The 17,135-nt window shown below is 42.9% G+C and overlaps 7 protein-coding genes across 10 annotated transcripts; 3 read left to right on the forward strand and 4 right to left on the reverse strand.

Annotated features, from left to right (window-relative positions):
- Positions 1–57: 57 nt before the first annotated feature.
- Positions 58–2,211, reverse strand: LOC129797107 (tubulin-specific chaperone E). Its single transcript, XM_055839423.1, has 4 exons — positions 1,855–2,211; positions 1,282–1,754; positions 504–1,207; positions 58–435 (listed from the first exon to the last, which is right to left on the reverse strand). The coding sequence occupies exons 1-4, from the start codon at positions 1,948–1,950 to the stop codon at positions 134–136; spliced, it is 1,575 nt and encodes a 524-aa protein (XP_055695398.1). The 5' UTR covers positions 1,951–2,211; the 3' UTR covers positions 58–133.
- A 1,817-nt stretch (positions 2,212–4,028) lies between these two features.
- Positions 4,029–4,947, forward strand: LOC129797112 (ribose-5-phosphate isomerase). Its single transcript, XM_055839431.1, has one exon. The coding sequence runs from the start codon at positions 4,123–4,125 to the stop codon at positions 4,879–4,881; it is 759 nt and encodes a 252-aa protein (XP_055695406.1). The 5' UTR covers positions 4,029–4,122; the 3' UTR covers positions 4,882–4,947.
- An 86-nt stretch (positions 4,948–5,033) lies between these two features.
- Positions 5,034–7,529, forward strand: LOC129797105 (BUD13 homolog). Its single transcript, XM_055839421.1, has 2 exons — positions 5,034–5,152; positions 5,240–7,529. Exons 1-2 carry the CDS (start codon positions 5,046–5,048, stop codon positions 7,425–7,427), a joined length of 2,295 nt encoding a protein of 764 aa, XP_055695396.1. The 5' UTR covers positions 5,034–5,045; the 3' UTR covers positions 7,428–7,529.
- On the reverse strand, positions 7,449–9,365 carry LOC129797108 (protein FAM98B). Its single transcript, XM_055839424.1, has 4 exons — positions 9,243–9,365; positions 8,210–9,170; positions 7,900–8,086; positions 7,449–7,828 (listed from the first exon to the last, which is right to left on the reverse strand). The coding sequence occupies exons 1-4, from the start codon at positions 9,278–9,280 to the stop codon at positions 7,578–7,580; spliced, it is 1,437 nt and encodes a 478-aa protein (XP_055695399.1). The 5' UTR covers positions 9,281–9,365; the 3' UTR covers positions 7,449–7,577.
- Positions 9,366–9,464: 99 nt separating this feature from the next.
- LOC129797100 (coatomer subunit alpha) lies at positions 9,465–13,963 on the reverse strand. Of its 2 annotated transcripts, none has more exons than XM_055839415.1 (5): positions 13,787–13,963; positions 13,557–13,704; positions 13,228–13,495; positions 10,487–12,815; positions 9,465–10,413 (listed from the first exon to the last, which is right to left on the reverse strand). In XM_055839415.1, exons 1-5 carry the CDS (start codon positions 13,864–13,866, stop codon positions 9,561–9,563), a joined length of 3,678 nt encoding a protein of 1,225 aa, XP_055695390.1. In that variant the 5' UTR covers positions 13,867–13,963; the 3' UTR covers positions 9,465–9,560. The 2 variants fall into 2 exon arrangements, with proteins under 2 accessions (XP_055695390.1, XP_055695389.1); XM_055839414.1 differs by having other exon boundaries at positions 13,201–13,495.
- Positions 13,964–14,024: 61 nt separating this feature from the next.
- Positions 14,025–16,034, reverse strand: LOC129797111 (deoxyribonuclease TATDN1). Of its 3 annotated transcripts, XM_055839427.1 has the most exons (6): positions 15,983–16,034; positions 15,194–15,241; positions 15,095–15,129; positions 14,884–15,028; positions 14,225–14,822; positions 14,025–14,156 (listed from the first exon to the last, which is right to left on the reverse strand). In XM_055839427.1, coding segments are annotated over exons 1-6 (936 nt in total). In that variant the 5' UTR covers positions 15,984–16,034; the 3' UTR covers positions 14,025–14,047. The 3 variants fall into 3 exon arrangements, with proteins under 3 accessions (XP_055695402.1, XP_055695405.1, XP_055695404.1); XM_055839430.1 differs by lacking the exon at positions 15,983–16,034 and having other exon boundaries at positions 15,227–15,982; XM_055839429.1 differs by lacking the exon at positions 15,983–16,034 and having other exon boundaries at positions 15,194–15,982.
- On the forward strand, positions 16,023–16,935 carry LOC129797114 (60S ribosomal protein L23). The gene is made up of 3 exons (XM_055839433.1): positions 16,023–16,148; positions 16,424–16,635; positions 16,697–16,935. The coding sequence occupies exons 1-3, from the start codon at positions 16,028–16,030 to the stop codon at positions 16,892–16,894; spliced, it is 531 nt and encodes a 176-aa protein (XP_055695408.1). The 5' UTR covers positions 16,023–16,027; the 3' UTR covers positions 16,895–16,935.
- Positions 16,936–17,135: the final 200 nt, after the last annotated feature.

Raw genomic sequence — 17,135 nt, forward strand, 5'->3', positions numbered from 1 at the left:
CCAACAATAGCGAACAAACGAAATTCTCCGCGGAAGTGTCATATGAAATATCCCAAGTTTGTCATGTGCTTAAAATTTTATTTTCTTTTCAATTTTGTAAACAAAAAGATAAATTGCTGCACAAAAAGTTTTCCTACCACTGAATTATGATTGTATCACCATCCTGGATTGAGTAGTAATCCAGTGTCCTGGACATGTTGTCTAGGACAACACAAACATCCTGCCTTTCAGCATCCACATAGCTCAGTATCGGGAGACTTCCTGCATTTGATTTGAATAGCTTGAGAACGAGTCCCTGGAGTGCCTGAATTGTCATCTTTTTGGGGAGTTTCTTCGGTACAAGTCGATTGGCTTCTGGATCCAGAAGATTCACGGCAACCACTGAGGAAACCTTCACCTGCGGACGTACGAGAGATTCATCTGGAGAGCCATATTCTGCAAAAAAAAGAGATTAAAATTAAATTAAAAAAATAAATAAAAGACAATCTTTCATTCATTCATACTTTCAACGATCCTTCCGTAGGTACGAATCTTTTTCATAAATTTCTTTCTTTCCGTGGGGCTCCCGCTTGTTTGCAAATACTCCCATCCGTACAGCTTCCAAATGTCATATTCCGCATCACGTCTGTTCCCTGAATTAACTGATATTTTATTGAGTTGCCTGAGATGGCTAATCAGTCCCACAGCTCTGGAAAACATATTCTCAAAACCCGACTTTGGGTCTGGTGTTTGATTGAGAATAGCGAGTGATTTGAGTTTGTCCAGTTCATTGAATGTTTCAATCTCATTTTCAATCGGATTATCGCGCAAGTTGATTTCCATTAGATTTGGGAAGATTTCCACGTATTCCGTTGCCTCACAATCCGGTAGATTGATCCTCTGTAGTCCGTTTTGCATGAGTAGAAGTACCTTTAGGTTCACAATGTTTCCAAGTTTGAGAATTTCGTCGAATGAGCTCAAATTATTCTTGTGAAGATCCAAATAGTGGAGATTTTTGAAGACAACATCGCAATCCGGCGCAATAAGCTGTGAAATGTTATTTTTCTGCAGCGAGAGGGATTCAATCCATGGGAACAGCTTAGCTATGTGGAGAATGTCCTCAAAGGAGCTCAGGCCACAGTCGCTTAAATTAATGTCCTTCAAGTGACGGAATGATGGTTCGAGGTCAACAATATCCAAATCTGACGGCAAGACAAGACGATTTTGCCTAATAGGAAATGCAAAAGAAAATTCTTATAAGAATCTGACAAGCTTTGTTTGCAGGTAGAGAGGAATACTTACGAGAGGTTCAAGTAGGAGAGTCGTGGTAGCTGACTGGCAATATCGGCAACAATTTTCCAATTCCAAATGAGTGTAGCTGTGAGATTGACGGTAACCAAATTGCAGAAGGGCATCAAATTCCCAGCAGTTTGGGCATTGGAGTATGCCACTGAGATGTCTTCGAGATGTTCCACATGACTTTGCTTCTTCATAATCTTCTCGGCACCGACAAACTCAAAAATGGACGCCTTCACATTTTCCTTGGCCTCCCGCATGAGATTTTCATCCAAGGGATTACCAATATTGAGCACGTAGCGCTTCTCAATGGCCCCCGCCAGCGAATCAAAGGGTGCTATCTTCCCCGGACGAATCATGGAACCCGCATTTGGGCATGTTGTCTCAAAATACTGGATCTCATTGACGCATCCACTGTGCTTCCCGCGACGTGGGTCATCCCACTCAACGCCCACCCACAATCCAGAGTAGCCTTTGATCTGGAAAAAAGAAACAATATTCCACTTATAAGCTCACCAAATCCCCACAAAACACCTGAAACTTCCGCCCTCCTTGTCCTGCGTGGCATTTTTAACGTACCTCTCCGAAAAATTTCACTGTCCCGTAGTCATTAGAAACTTTAATTCGCGAATTAATTGGAAAAGCTGACATCTGCTGCTCCACCAGCCCCACCATTTTTCCAAAATTTCACGTAAATCACACTTTCTTGGATGATTGTCCAAAAGCACCAGCACTAGCCGATGCTATGCTCATGAAATTCACTATTTCCCTTTAATTTTTTCCCCGAAGAAAAACAACAATTTTTCCTGCAGAAAAAAAACTTTTCCTTTTTTTCCTTCACTTCTTTTTTAGAGATTTGAATGACACATCCAAAATACCACGTTGAAGTTTTAACCACGCTGTGAAAACAAGATAGAATGTCTCGCGCATCTCTAAAAACTTCAGTAAGTTTTTCTTTTCTAAAAAAAAACGCATTTTTGGAATTTTAAAAAGCGATTTAATTTTTTTGGACTTTGCTCAATTACGCAAAAGCTAAGCTTTTTTTTCTTTTATAATTTCCAAAAATTATTTTTTCTTTTAAATACTCCTTTTAGCTGTGATTCTTTCGAAGAAAAGAATAGCACAGCTTCTGTGTACCACCTAAAATGCAATGTTGTCCGATCGGGCTCAAACTTGGTATGAGCACGAATTAGGGTCCCCACATTCCAAAAAACGTATGCTCCAAAAAACTTTTCCGTCCGTCCGGCCGGCCGTCCGTCCGGCCGAAGTATAACGCTTAATAACAAGAGAACGGTAATAGATAGAGACTTGCGGTCAACGGCAAAGTTTAAATATCGGGTGGAAGAAATCCGATTATGAGGTCAAATCCACCCCCCACCCTTCCGTCCGCCATTTTGGAACACCCCCAATATTTGTTTTCGCTATATCTCAGCCCCTGTAATAGCTATAAATCTGAAATTTTGATATGTTGTAGGGGCCATCAAGACCTTTCCAACGATACCTCATTTTCGAAAATCGGTCAAGCCGTTTAGTCAATATGGCCGCCACAATTTTTCATCGAAAATCGGCCATAACTCGAGAGCGGCTTGACCGATTTTGATCAACTTAAGCTCAAATGAAAGCTCTCAGCAAGCCCTACAACTTTCTAGAACATCTAAAGTTTCAAAATTGACCGCTAGAGGGCCAAAAATCAAAAACAAAATTTTCGATTAGTTTTCGATGAATATCTCGAAAACTGTACGATAGATTTGGATGAAATTTCAGTATGTTATAGTTGACTATATTATCTATCTCCATGCCAAAAATGAAGAAAATCTATGTCGCCGTTCTCGAGATATAGCCTTCCAAAGTTGGCATGTCATATCTCGGGTTCTACAAGTCCGATTTTAATCAACTCAAGCGCAAATGAAAGGTTTCGTGAAGCCCTACAAATATCTAGAACATTGAAATTTCGAGAAATGACCGCAAGAGGCGCTAAAGTCAATGTTTTACATATCCAAAATTTTTAAGCCTAAATATCTCAAAAACTGTATTATGCATTTCGTTAAAATTTCAGTATGTTATAGCTGAGGTCAATACCTTTCCAACAACAGGTTATTTAAGAAAATCTATGGAGCCGTTCAGGAGATAAAAGGGTTTTAATTTCTTATTTAATTAACACGCAAATTCTTAGGCGCACCGCGAAGCGGGGCGCCTTATATATAAGGTATATGAATATAAATGCAGAGTAAAATATAACGGTAATATATAAATATATATAGTTGCATGTTTAATTAGTACGCTAACTATTTGGCGCCCCGCGAAGCGGGGCGCCTTATATATAAGGTATATAAAGTATATAAATGTAAATGCAAAGTAAAATATAACGTTAAAATATATATAGCAGTATAGTATAGATTAATAAGAAAAGGGAATGTACATGGTAAGTTTCACTTACGGGCTGTGATTCTTCCTTCAGAGGCTAAGTTAAATATATGTAAATGCAAAGTCTAATAGATAGCTGCAGAGTATGGATTAATCAGAAAAGGGAATGTACTGGTAAGTTTCACTTACGGGCTGTGATTCTTCCTTCAGTGATCAGTCTAAGTGTGATATTTGATATAAGTTTGGTGGTGCAAACTCTGGGGAAGGATGACTCGCGCCACGAATCACAGCCAATGCGCGAGTTAGCCTTCCCCAGAGTTTGCACCACCAAACTTATATCAAATATCACACTTAGACTGATCACTGAAGGAAGAATCACAGCCCGTTTTTTTAACACGCGGGCATTATTCTTATCAGCGATAAATGCCCCCCACTGCTGGAGTTTGGCTCGCTAATTTGAATCAGTCGAGGCTAAAAGAGTAAATGTTATTGAAAGTAAATCCAGTTGTGTGCCACATTCGTCGCTATTTGCATAAAATGAGTCTAGAGGAGGCCAAGAAGATTGCCGCATACAAGGCTGTGGATGAATTTATTGAGACGGGCCAGGTTGTGGGAATCGGGAGTGGATCAACGGTCGTCTACGCTGTTCACCGACTAGCTAAGAAGGTTACCAAGGAGAAGATCAATGTGACTTGCATACCAACTAGTTTCCAGGCGCGTCAGCTTATCATTGGTCACGGTCTCACGCTGAGTGAGCTGGAATTGCATCCAGAAATTGATGTCGTGATTGACGGAGCCGACGAATGCGATGGAGATTTGACACTAATAAAGGGTGGAGGAGGATGCTTACTGCAGGAGAAAATTGTAGCTTCATGCTCGAAAAAGATGATTGTAGTGGCGGACTACACCAAGGACTCCGCAAAGCTGGGAGAGCAATACAAGAAGGGCATCCCAATTGAAGTTGTTCCCATGGCATACATCCCAATTCGCAATAAAATCCAGAATCTCTTTGGGGGAAAGCTTCAGCTGCGAATGGCAGTGGCTAAAGCTGGGCCCTGTATTACGGATAACGGCAACTTCATACTGGATTGGCATTTTCCATCAGGAAATCACAATTGGGCCGAAATAAATCGTGAAATCTGCATGATTCCTGGCGTAGTGGAGACTGGTTTATTCATTCGAATGGCTGAAAAGGCTTTCTTCGGTCAATCCGATGGTACCGTTAAGGAGAGATCATCATAGTTATCATAAAATGTACTTATCTGATTTTTTTGTACAATTTCCGGGAGAAAATGCGCCATAACCAAACTTTTCGTTTCACTTCCTTCCGCCAAAGACAAGGTGTCAAAAATTTTAGAGCGGTGCGTGCATGTTTTTAATGCATTTTTACTTGAATTTCATGCAAAATGAGTGCAAAGATTGACCAGAAAGAGTATCTGAAGAAGTATCTATCCAACGACGTGGGTAAGGAGAAGAAGAAAAAGAAAAAGAAGCGCCCCATTACGGGGCAGAGGTGAGAAACAAACTCCACGAAATTAGTGTGTAAACAATTTTTTTTCCATGGCCGCCGCTGAAAAACGCCTTTTTTGCAATTTTCCAGCGTTACTATTATCGATGATGACGTGGATGTGTCGAAAATTCAGCATCTTCACGACGATGAACTCGAAGTGCTGAACACTGGTGAGGATGCCCCGCAGGTGGTGGGTGTAATTGATGAGCGTCCACCGGAACTGAGAGCGCAAGATTTCAAGAATAGCTCAAAGTGGAAGTTGATTGCTGATGACAATGGATTTGAGTCCTCCCTCACGGTACAAGAATTGGATAGAAAATCCGGGCGAATTGAGAAGTCAAGCAAAGGGAAACGCGAATACAGGTCCAGGTCGAAGAAGGACAACAGTAGTCCGGATCTTTCACCTGTGAGACACAGAAGGAAGTCGGGTTCCCAATCTCCCCCACGGCGCAGGAAGAGTTCGGATTTATCTCCTAAGCGCAAGAGAAGCCCAGATTTATCCCCGAGACGCAGAAGGCGCTCAAGTTCAACTCCTCATCGTAGGAATAGTTCAGATTTATCCCCGGAACGCAGGAAGAGCCGAAATTCAAAGAGAAGGAAAAGCTCCAGTTCCTCTGCAAGAAGTTCCAGTTCTTCTCCCAGACGCAGAAGCCGAGATCTATCGCCTAAACGCAAAATGTTGGCAAAGACTTATAGACGTCGAAGCCCAGAGTCCCCACCAAGGCGCAAGATGAATTCCGAATCTCCCATGAGACACAGAAGGAGTCCAGATTCACCACCAAGGCGCAAGAGGAGTCCAGTATCCCCACCAAGACGCAAAAAGAGTCCATATTCCCGCAAGAGGAGTCCAGATTTCCAGCCAAAGCGCAAGAGGAGTCCTGAATCTCCTCCGAGACGTCGCAGAAGCCCAGATTCACCACCAAGACGTAGAAGAAGCCCAGATACTCCCCCGAGACGCAGAAAGAGTCCAGATTTTTCCTCCAGGCGCGGAAATAGTCCAGGTTCTCCCCCTCGACGACGTAGAAGCCCAGAATACTCTAATTCTGACTTATCTCCGAAACGTCACGGAAGAGGGTATGAAGCGTCCTACCAGGGAGACAAAAGTAATTCTTTTTATGCGTCATACCGCAACAGGACACCACAAGAATCGTTTAGAAACAGAGAAAGATCAAATTCACCGCGTTGGCAGCAAGATAGAAATAGAGGTTTCCAGTATTCGTCAAACAGGGGCAGGGACTCATACGGCAGGGGAGGTCGTGGAGGCCGAGGTGGTCGAGGAAGAGATTTTGAGTACAGACAGGATCAGTCACAGAGGGGGGACTTCTTCAGGGGAAATCAGGCGGCATTCGATAGAAGAAATGAGTCAAGAATGGGAAATCGAGGAAATCGAAATGCCCAGGAGTGGTCTCCGCGGAAACATACTCAGAATGCAGGAATTTCTCCTACAAAGAGGCGATTCAGTCCAGAAACTTCACCTGGGCCATCATTTGAGAAGCATCGCAATCAGGGAGGACATTTCAGTAAGTCCCGAACTGATTCCTCGCCCAAAAAGCGCGGAACAACCCCTGATTGGGATGACTGTCCTCCACCATCGGGAAATGCAGAAAAGGAACGAAAGCCCAGAACTCCCGACAGTTCTCCTGAGCGAAGTAAAATGCAAAAGACTCTTGAGGGAAAGACAGCTGGATTGCAGGATGCAAAATCACTGAGGGTGGAAAGTGATAAGATACGGAAACGTGATGCTGAGGCATTTAATCAAATGAGTGATGAGGTATCTGGGAGGAATGCATCAATGGTGATGCGTGACAAGAGAACAGGCAGGATTAGGGATCTTGATCGAGAAGCAGAGAAGGAGCGTGAGAAAGATCAGAAGGAGCAGGAGAAGAAGGCGGTGTATGATCGCTGGGGAAAGGGTTTGAAGCAAGTTGAGGATTTTCAGCAGAAGATGGATGAAGAGATCCATGAGATGAGTAAACCCGTGGCACGATATTCAGACGACAAGGACTTGGACAACTACCTGAAGCAACAGGAGCGCGAAGGGGATCCAATGCTTGAGTACATACGACAGAAGGAGCGTGAGAAGCAAAAGGACAGCAAGACGGCCACCATGCCAACATACAGAGGCCCATATCAAGATAATCGATTCAATATCCGACCAGGGTATCGTTGGGATGGCGTGGATAGATCCAATGGGTACGAGAAGAAATGGTTTGATGTGCAGAATAAAAAGAAAGCTCTTCAGGAGGAGGCGTATCGCTACAGCACCGAAGATCTCTAATTAAAATAAAAAAAACAATACTTTATGCAAAAAAGAATTTAGTGTGAAGGACACACAGCAAAATGGAAATAAATTAAAATAAAATTGAGATTTTAGAGCTGATGCATAAGGAGATTTTTCTGGATATATGAGAATTTTCTTGGAAAGCACTTAACGACGACCGCCACGATAGTTGGAGGAACGTCCTTGATTGTAGCCTCCTCCTTGGTTGTAGCCGCCACCTTGATTATTATGGCCTCCTTGATTATGGCCGCCCCACTGGTTGTAGTTCCCCCCCTGATTCTGGTTATAGTTCCCTTGATTGTTGTGACCCCCGTGACCTCTATAGCCTTGATCCTGGTAGTCCTGCTGGTTGCGATTGCTGTAGCTATCGCGATTATCACGGCGATAGTTATCAGAACCTGAAATCATTGAATATTATTGCAAATTATTCACCTTACTGGTATTCCTTAAATCCCAGGCAGTTAGTTACCTTTCTGAGACCAGCCGCCTTGAACGCGACTACCTTGATTTCCGCCACGATGCTGGCCACCGTCGGAGCGATTATCGTAGTACTGGTTGCCCTGAGACTGATAATTTGAGTATTGCTGTTGCGATTGCTGATAATTCGAGTAGCCCTGATTCTGCTGGAAGCCACCTCTGCCCCCACTCCCACCTCCCTGATAAGAAAGACGTCAACGTGAATCATTTTAACATTTTTTTTTCTAGAGGGCCAATCACAAAAATTCATTAAAAATCATGCAAATTTTTTCTATTTATCGCAATTTTTGAAATTTTCTCACCCTTCCACCACCACGACCACCACCAGGTCCACCGGTGGATCGATTTTTCTGCCACGAAGGCATTTCCGGTGGTGGTGGAGCATGTTCCCATGCCCTTCCACCTCGATCTGGTACCTGCCCAATAATATGCCGCTGAATCTTACTCTGGGTATTCCTCCGTACAGCAGCACTGCTGGTTTTCTCAATAATAACAAGACGATCGCGAGCTGCTAGGAGTGCCGATATAGTGGTATTCTTCCCCCCAGTCTGGAGGGTATCGAGATGTTGTCGCTTGAGATTGTAGCGTTGGTAGATCTCATCACCTTTGCTCTTGAGGCGATCTGACCACTGGAACGACTGAACAGTCACGTCAAGTCGCGTAAGGAGCATCTTTCGCCTCAAGTCATACTCTAAGTCAAGTTCCTGCTGGAGTTTCACCAATTTCTGCCACTGCTCTCCCGTGAGAGTTTTGCTGGGATTAAAGAGAGGCTTCCCAATGCGCTTTGCGCCGGCTTTCTGCATCACCTCGGCCAGCCGGGAATCGATCTTATCGAAGAGAGCCTTGCATGGGAAATTCTCTGGTGGCTTCCCCATACTCAAACCCATTGCAAGTTCCTTCAGGGCTGCTGCTGTGGGAGATTCCTCGAGAGTTATCACATTGCTTGTATCTTTCGGCCGATTTGCCTTGACCATCTTCATTGCCATTAATTCGTTGATTAGGAAGTTGAAAAGCAAACTTAGAGATTCCATTGAGTCAAAACGATTCTTATTCATGCCATCCGTGAGGCTACTGAAAGGGCACTTCATCTCCTTGAGGAAACTCGAAAGTGTCATCCGGAATGAATCCAAATCCCCATCATCGACCAGCTGTTCATCGATGTTCCCCAAAACACGAATTTCATTCGTGAGCCACACAAGAACAGCCCGCGCCTCCGCATTTAGGTTCTTTTCCTGGAACACCGCACTGCTGTTTCCGGTGTATCTGTAAATTTATCCCATTAAATGGTGGAATTTTTGGCTTAAATTCATTTCTTTCACTTTAGTGTAAACTTACCCAACAACCTGGAGTGCTTCCGCAAAATCAGCATCCATATTTCAGCAGGAAAATTGATGAAAATCCAGAGGTTGCGCGAGATGAGAAATGACAGGCGGTTGCTACATATATGTACATATCACTATTTCTATCTCACTCTTTCAACCTCATGCTCTGCGGAATTTTTATTTTATTTTCAGATCAGCGAAAATTCTTTTTCTACTCAATAAAATCAATCAATAATTGAAAGTAAATAATAAGTATTTTATTGACCAATAATAATATGAAATACAATTAAAAGAATGATAGATAAATCCTTGCGAAAATGCTTGAATAAATTTATCGGAATTGCAGATGACAGATTCTCAAACCAATCACATTCTTCCCCACTTCCGCTACCCCGCAGACAACACACTGAATTCCCTTGAAATCGGGATTGTAGGTGGCTCCACAGAGTGGGCACTTCTCCTCAGGTTGACCCCTGTAGATTGGCTTGTAGGTGACGGCGCATAGGTTGAAGGGATTGTGTTCATCGTACAGCAGATTGTGCTCATCCGTGAGATTCATCTCGCACGCTTGGAGCATCTTTCGCGCCTGCTGTGCCACCTCCATTCTCGGGCCCAATTCCAAGAGACGCCTGGCAAATGAGGCGGCTGTCTTGTAGTTTTTGAGTTTGAAGAACATATTGAGTGCCGTTCTCAGGGTAAGAATCTGATGGACTGGCTGAAGATTGCAGTGCGTAAAGTAGGCTGCCATCTCACAGAGTCTCTGTTGCTCCTCCAAAGTTCCTTTTGGCAATCCCTTGCGTTTTGTCTCCATTTGCAATCCAACAACGTACTCCTTGCATATCGTGAGGAGTTGCTGTGCCTCCGAGATGTCCTGTCGACTGTCCACAATGAGCAGCGGGATTGATATTGCAATCAATTGGAATTTCTCAACGGCCTCTGTGAATTTCCCACCAGTTGTGAGTTGGTAGCATTTCTGCAAATTCTGTACGAGGTCATTGAGCTTTAGAGCCAATACTGGACGATTATTTTTGAGATTTGTATCCTTCCAATTGCGATTGGGATGGGCAAACATTGACGGTAAACCCGGAAGGGCTTTATAGGATGTTCGTGACCCAGCAAAAATATTCATAGCAAGCTTCCGGTAGGGCAAAAAGTTAACAACTCCCACTTGATCATTGAGGAGTCTGTTGGCAGAAAAGAAGAGAAATTAAAGGAATTATTGAATTTTCAAGATTTAGCAAAATTCTCTTTACTCACCTGAATGCACTGTCAAAGGCACCAGCACGAAGATGATCAGCCACAAGTTGGGAATTGCTACTCCAAATTTGTGCCTGAGATAGTCCCTTTGTTGGTGCCACAAATCCACCTGAACCATCTTCGGATGCCTTGAGATTAAGCATCAGTTCTTCCGGTAGTTCCACTTCATCTACATCCCATCCTGGCCCGGCTTCTGCTTCACCTTCTTCACCCTTCTCGGCATCCTTGAACTCATCCAGATCGTCATTTTCATCCAAATCAAGCTCCGCATCGGCTCCCCAACCCTCAGTCACACCACCATCTGTTGGTGCTTCAAAAGCCAACGCCTGATGTACACCCTTTGATGCTTTTGTCGTCATAGCGGCATCGAAGAAGCTCCTGGACACCGTTAGAAGGGGCCAATTGGCTTCAGCTTGCTGCACCGGTACAGGTGGCTTTAGGAATACCGCATTGGGATTCAGTGGTGGCACCTCTTTACCCTGACTAATATCCTCCCGAAGCTTTTCAGCTTCCTCTGTGAATCCGTGCGTGGCTGCAGTCAGATAGGCCAAGGAGGAATGCCCGCAATTTTTTAGAATATTAATCCTTTCCCCCACATCTCCAAGCAACAGAGCTCCTTGATACTGTGCCGAGGTATCCTTTCGAATTTCTGCAATTTTTGTCATCTTCTTCAACTTCTCCAAATTCCCCGTGATGAGGTACAAAAAGGAGAGTTTATCAAAGTTCTTCGTTCTCTGGTAGCACATCTCCACAACTTGATGATTACCCTGCATAAGGGCAACCTGGCCAAGTCTCTCCCAGCATGCCTTGTCATCCAAAGCCTTGGCTGCTTCTAGTGCCACCTCAATGTTTCCACACTCGAGAGAAAGATTAAATCTTGTCTTTTCGTCTTTGACAAAGTGCAGAGCAACTTCCGGATAGCCCTTCTGCTGCAGATATGCAATAATACTCTGGCCAACGAGTCTGGCATTGCGTACCATATGCAGAACTTCCTCATATTTGCGATTAATCAGTGCTAGCTTGAATTTATACTCCGTTGGATCGATATTCATAACACGAGCCCGGCATTCACGATCCAAGCAGAAAACTTGCGTTCCCTTCACCTTTGTGATGTAAATGGGAAGATCGAGCGTTCTAATGATCCCATGATCGCCATTTGTGATGGCATACTTGATGTGATTGCTGGTGGTGTATATGAATACCCCACTATCATCCCATGCACCTGACTTAACGCGTGTATTCTCCAAAATGTTGCACAGAGACTCCAAGCGTCTGTTGCAAATGTTGACGGTGTGCTTACCCAAAAGAGCCACGTGGGACATATCCGGTGACCACACCACGTAGCGACACTTTGAAATTTTCACCTGTGCAATCACCACGAGCTGCTGAACGTCATATAGAGTGACGTAGTCAGGATCACGTAGGAGTAGCATCCCCGTGCCAGCATAGAAGATCTCATCGCATGGTGGAGCTTGAATTTTCTTTGTAACTTCATTCTTGAAATTCTTCACCACAAGCTGATTGTTGCGATCGAATACGGCAAAACGATTCCTTGCCACCCACAAGGCAGTTATCCCGGAAGATCTTTTGCATTCTACCTCAGAGCTGCTGGTCGTGTCAGTGTCCTTGGGCAAGCTATACAACTCATACGTACTATTCTCCATATTGGACGTTCTCGAGCAGAGAAGCATCGCATTGAGGGCTGGATTGTAGGAGATACTGTACACGGGAATCTTCCCACTGCCCCGCAGTTGAGTCACACTTGATTCCTTCGTTGTGGTCAAGTCCAATTTCTTGAGAACACGCTCCTTCACATAGTACAAAATATTCCCATGCACCGTGTAAGCTGGTCTCTCACGCTCAAGCTTAAAGACAATCATACCAGCATCGTGACCAGCGGCAAAGAGATTGAGTGTCGGATGAGCAGCTAGCACCCAGAAACGCTCATGCTCCCGACGGAATGTATGGAGGCACTGTCTCTTTGTCATATCCCACACACGGATACTCTTATCCTCGCTATTGGATATAATGAGCTCCTGTCGTGGGTGGAACAGGACACATGAAACATTGTTGTAGTGACCCCGACATGTGTCCACCTCCCAGGCTTTGTATTCATTCATACGCCACAGTTTTATCTGTCGATCATCCGCTCCGGATACAATGAGGGGCATGTGGGGATGAAAACTAGCCCAGTTGACACCGCGATCGTGGCCCTCCAGCACGTGCTTAACCACAGCATCCGCTTGCCCGAAGAGATCTGTTGTTCCGGGATTTTTAAGATGTTCTTCCAATCCACTTGGCCCAGGAGCTACGTTCTTCTTCCGCAAACCTACCGTATGGGAAATTAATCATTAGAAAAATTCACATCATATAACAAGTAATTGTTGAAAAAAAAATAATTAGAGGAGACAAAATATTCAATCCCAAAATAAAGAATTTATGAAGATTAAGGTCTAGCAGGATTTGTCATCCTGTTTCCCTTTAGTCTTCATTGTGATACTACTCTTATTGGAAAAGCTCTAAACCAATGAAAAAAAAAGTGAATGAGAAGTGAGAATCCATTACCATAAGAAGAGATGTCATGTCCGGGAGGAGAGTTTTGTGAAAGACATCCAAACCATCTCAACAATCATGCATTGCTTCATTTTTTTTTGTGAATTTCGATAAATAGGGTTTCAACATAACACACGTGTCTCCTACCGATACAATCCTACCTTTCATTCCATCTCGATTGGCAGTACCTGAGATATCCCACACCCGGACTGTCTGGTCGAGCGATGCAGACACAATTTGATCCTCGGTGGGGTGGAATAGAGCACACATCACGTAGTGATTGTGCCCCGTGAGAACACTTATGCACGTGCGCGATTGCCAATTCCAAATCCTGATTGTTTGATCATCGGAAGCACTCAGAATCCATGGATACTCCTCGTGGAACACGGTTGTACGGACATAATCCAGATGCCCAAGAAGAGTGAATGTGCACCGTCGCTGCTTATAGTTCCACACCTGCCAGGAAATCATAAAATCATTAGATTTGGGGCACTCTTGTGTCTAGAAAAACTCCCACCTTAATCTTGAAATCATCACCTCCGGACACAAATAGGGGTTGCTGACTGTGGAAGCAAATACCCCTCACTGGACCATCGTGCTCATCAAATTTCTCAAGAAGGGTGTGCATCCGATAGTCCCACAGCTGGATGACCCCATTGTGCAAGCTAAACAAGCAGGAATTAGTAAAATAATTCAGGAAAACGACTACCGGATATGAGCCGCAAAACATGTTGGTTTTCTCTTTACCTGGCCAGAACCCATGGCCGTTTCGGATGAAAGGACAATCCTTTCACACGGGCGGACTTTGTTTCAAAGTTTGTCAGCATTTTCACACAGTTTTCCCAGCTATTTTTCACTTTTTTCCCAAAGAATACTCTTTTCAACACTGACACGTCGTCCCTGTTTCACGCACGTTTCATGTACATGTTTCATGTTCATGCTACGTGTTCATTTTCGAAAATGTTGGCGCTAAAAAAAATCCAGATTTTGGCAAAGAAGAAAATTCTTTTATTCAAGTTCATTCGGGAAAAAGACACTCATAGTGTTCTTGTAGAACAAATCAGCCAACTTTTCCTCATCCTCCCCTTTTACACCAGCAATGACTTCAAGCACTTGACTGAAAAAAAAAAAATTAAAACAGATTGAGGCAAGAAATTAAAAAAAAAAATCTTTAGCTTGTCTTACTAGATTTGTATTGGTTCACATCTTCCATCAATAAGTTGATCGGCAGTCCACTTTTCCTTCCTCTTCACTGTGGGGAATTTAGTCTTAACAAACTTGGCACTAGCATGACTTGGACGGATCCCACACCAAGGAGCATCAGTTTCAATCATAATTTTCTCAGCTGGAAGCAAACTCACAACCTGCAGATTGTCCTCAGTTTTCAGGGAACATCCATTGAGACCAATAAAGAATCCCAAATCTATTAGTTTCTCCGCCTCATCGATATTCCCATCGAAGGAATGCACAACACCTCCACACTTGATCTTGTCCCGATTCTTTTCGATGATCTCAATAAAGTCCTCATGGGAGTTTCGGCAATGCAAGAAGAGTGGTAGTTTGAATTCTTCTGCTAGCTGTAGCTGTATATCAAAATATTTCTTCTGAATGTCTTTCTCACAGAAATGAAGACGATCATAGTCAAGACCAATTTCTCCAACAGCCACGACTTTCTGTTTGAACTTTTCAATTGACGTGGTGAGATTTTTTAAGTATTCATCTGGATCAGCAAGGAACTCTGAGCATCTCGTCGGATGACAACCAACAGTCATTACCAAGCGATCTAGATGGGAGACAAGAAAGACTTTTAGAAGAATAATAAAAATTTCTTGAATCTAATTTACCATCTCTCTCAATAACTTTTGCAGCTTCGGCAATATCATTCACACTTCCGCACGTGACAATGATCTTTTGCATCCCAATGTCCCAGCATCTCTTGAGGACAATATCCAAATCAGCTTCATGCTTCTTAGATCCTCCGTATATTCCCTGAAAATGTAATTTTGCAATGTACAAAAAAAATCCCGGCATTCAGAAAGAAATATTCCCACAAACCTGGAACATGGGATCCGTAAGATTGGCACCAATATCTATAATTAAATAATTAATTCATTAATAGAGAAAACTTGTAAATACTCATTAATTTATCCTTACCTATAAACTTCATTGCAAATCTCCCTAACTTACTCAGAATTATTCTCATTAACCTGCTGGCCGCCAAGACCTTGGAGATTCCTTAGAGCGCCAAGGTGGGGTCGTTGAACGACCCCAAGAAGGAAGTCGATTTTCTCATAAACTATAAAACCGGGAACTGTCGGGTCACTACCTTTAGACTCCTTATATAGTCCTCTTGCCCCTTGCATCACAAATTCGCCACCCGGAAACACGCAGAAGAAGATATTAGGGAAAAACATTTTTCACTCATTTTTCACACTTTCTTCGTGAGAAATTTGCCACGAAGTTGACCGCAACTGCTATTTTTTTTCACTACTTCCCCACATTCCCCTCACTTCCCGCACCGTGATAAATGGCAATATTTCTCGAATATTCTTTATTGTTTTGCACATTTATATGCTTCTAATTATGTTTTATGTTGTTTATGTCACTTATTCGCGATAATTCTGACACTGAGATGGTAAAGTGAGAAAGTAAACACAACCCTTCAACCCCCTTCAACCATATGATTTATGATGTGACTAACTTCATTCTAAGAAATTTTTCGCAGCATGGCCGTTACACCAATTTTTGAATTCCCTTCTTCTACATTTTCCTTAATAACTTTTCTTGTGGTGGACGGATTGAGCTGAAATTTTTACACAACCTTCTCAGATAACCAAAGAACTTATTTCCAAAAGATGGGAATGGTATCTTTTATATTTATTAAGTTATAGCACGAAATATAGGGCTGGGGTCGTTCAACGACCCCGCTTGGCGGCCTAGAGGTTAAAATCAAATAACTGGAATTCAAAAATAACAAAATATGAGGTTATGTCAATTTCGAATGGAATTTCGAAGTACACTTCCATTGGATTTCCGGTGTGTGATTGGAAATTTGCTTCCTTTCCAATCGTTTGTCATTGGTTGAAAAACGTGCTCATGTCTAAGCGAGGTAAATTTTGCATTTTATCCCTAAAATACTTTAATTTTTGCTTAAAATTTAATGTTAATCTTTAGTTCACAATGTGCGCTAAGATAATGTGTTGAAATTGCAATGGAAATCACGAAGTTTTTCACGGAATTTCAATGTTAAAGTAAAAGTGACAACAAGCCATATTTTCCCCGGAATGATCGATCCGGATTTCTCTTTCATTGCAACATTAGCAGTGACTTCCAAGGATTTTGTCGATTTAGTAGTCTAATTACTTGTTTTTTGGTATTTTGCAGGACGAGGAGGTTCCGCCGGAGGAAAATTCCGGATATCCCTGGGTTTGCCAGTAGGCGCCGTGATCAATTGCGCCGACAATACAGGTGCCAAGAATCTGTACGTAATTGCAGTCCATGGCATCAAGGGGCGTTTGAATCGTCTTCCCGCGGCCGGTGTCGGTGACATGTTTGTGGCCACGGTGAAGAAGGGCAAACCTGAGCTGAGGAAGAAGGTATGTTCCCTCTTTTATTTCCAAGAAACATAAAAAATTAATTGCAATGTGTTTTTTTTAGGTAATGCCTGCCGTTGTCATTCGGCAGCGCAAACCATTCAGAAGGAAGGACGGTGTGTTCATTTATTTTGAGGACAATGCTGGCGTAATTGTAAACAACAAAGGCGAAATGAAAGGATCAGCAATTACGGGGCCTGTGGCTAAAGAGTGCGCAGACTTGTGGCCACGTATCGCTTCAAACGCCAGCTCTGTCGCTTAAGCACGTTGATCTGGAAATAAAATCCTCCTCAACAGTCTAAATTGTTTTTTTTTTTACTTTTAATTGTTTTTTTTTTGTCGTATTTATGGTTTCAGGAAGTTGTTATAATTCCCGCTCAGGATTAGGGAAAGAGTTCTATTTATTCAGTCTTGATACCGAATTTTTCGGACATCACAGGATAAGAACCTCGGGTTGTAGCCATTTTATGGTTACGAACAATTAAATTAATTTAAAAAATCCC

This window comes from Lutzomyia longipalpis, chromosome 1 (genome assembly GCF_024334085.1).
Source record: "Lutzomyia longipalpis isolate SR_M1_2022 chromosome 1, ASM2433408v1".
Lineage (NCBI taxonomy): Eukaryota > Metazoa > Arthropoda > Insecta > Diptera > Psychodidae > Lutzomyia > Lutzomyia longipalpis.

Bases quoted from the DNA above. Each gene is read 5' to 3' on its own strand.
- LOC129797107 (XM_055839423.1), bottom strand. From the start codon at position 1,950: ATGGTGGGGCTGGTGGAGCAGCAGATGTCAGCTTTTCCAATTAATTCG. The intron at 1,755-1,854 runs GTACGTTAAAAA...TCTTTTTTCCAG, and splicing joins CAGTGAAATTTTTCGGAGAG to ATCAAAGGCTACTCTGGATT. The intron at 1,208-1,281 runs GTAAGTATTCCT...ATTTCCTATTAG, and splicing joins CTCTCCTACTTGAACCTCTC to GCAAAATCGTCTTGTCTTGC.
- LOC129797112 (XM_055839431.1), top strand. From the start codon at position 4,123: ATGTTATTGAAAGTAAATCCAGTTGTGTGCCACATTCGTCGCTATTTG.
- LOC129797105 (XM_055839421.1), top strand. From the start codon at position 5,046: ATGAGTGCAAAGATTGACCAGAAAGAGTATCTGAAGAAGTATCTATCC. The intron at 5,153-5,239 runs GTGAGAAACAAA...GCAATTTTCCAG, and splicing joins CGCCCCATTACGGGGCAGAG to CGTTACTATTATCGATGATG.
- LOC129797108 (XM_055839424.1), bottom strand. From the start codon at position 9,280: ATGGATGCTGATTTTGCGGAAGCACTCCAGGTTGTTGG. The intron at 9,171-9,242 runs GTAAGTTTACAC...ATAAATTTACAG, and splicing joins GAAGCACTCCAGGTTGTTGG to ATACACCGGAAACAGCAGTG. The intron at 8,087-8,209 runs GTGAGAAAATTT...CTTTCTTATCAG, and splicing joins GTGGTCGTGGTGGTGGAAGG to GGAGGTGGGAGTGGGGGCAG.
- LOC129797100 (XM_055839414.1), bottom strand. From the start codon at position 13,866: ATGCTGACAAACTTTGAAACAAAGTCCGCCCGTGTGAAAGGATTGTCC. The intron at 13,496-13,556 runs GTGGGAGTTTTT...ATTTCCTGGCAG, and splicing joins GTGATGATTTCAAGATTAAG to GTGTGGAACTATAAGCAGCG. The intron at 10,414-10,486 runs GTGAGTAAAGAG...TTCTGCCAACAG, and splicing joins GCCTTTGACAGTGCATTCAG to ACTCCTCAATGATCAAGTGG.
- LOC129797111 (XM_055839427.1), bottom strand. The intron at 15,130-15,193 runs GTAAGGATAAAT...ATTTAATTATAG, and splicing joins ATTTGCAATGAAGTTTATAG to ATATTGGTGCCAATCTTACG. The intron at 14,823-14,883 runs GTAAATTAGATT...TCTCCCATCTAG, and splicing joins AAAAGTTATTGAGAGAGATG to ATCGCTTGGTAATGACTGTT.
- LOC129797114 (XM_055839433.1), top strand. From the start codon at position 16,028: ATGTCAATTTCGAATGGAATTTCGAAGTACACTTCCATTGGATTTCCG. The intron at 16,149-16,423 runs GTAAATTTTGCA...GGTATTTTGCAG, and splicing joins CGTGCTCATGTCTAAGCGAG to GACGAGGAGGTTCCGCCGGA. The intron at 16,636-16,696 runs GTATGTTCCCTC...TGTTTTTTTTAG, and splicing joins AACCTGAGCTGAGGAAGAAG to GTAATGCCTGCCGTTGTCAT.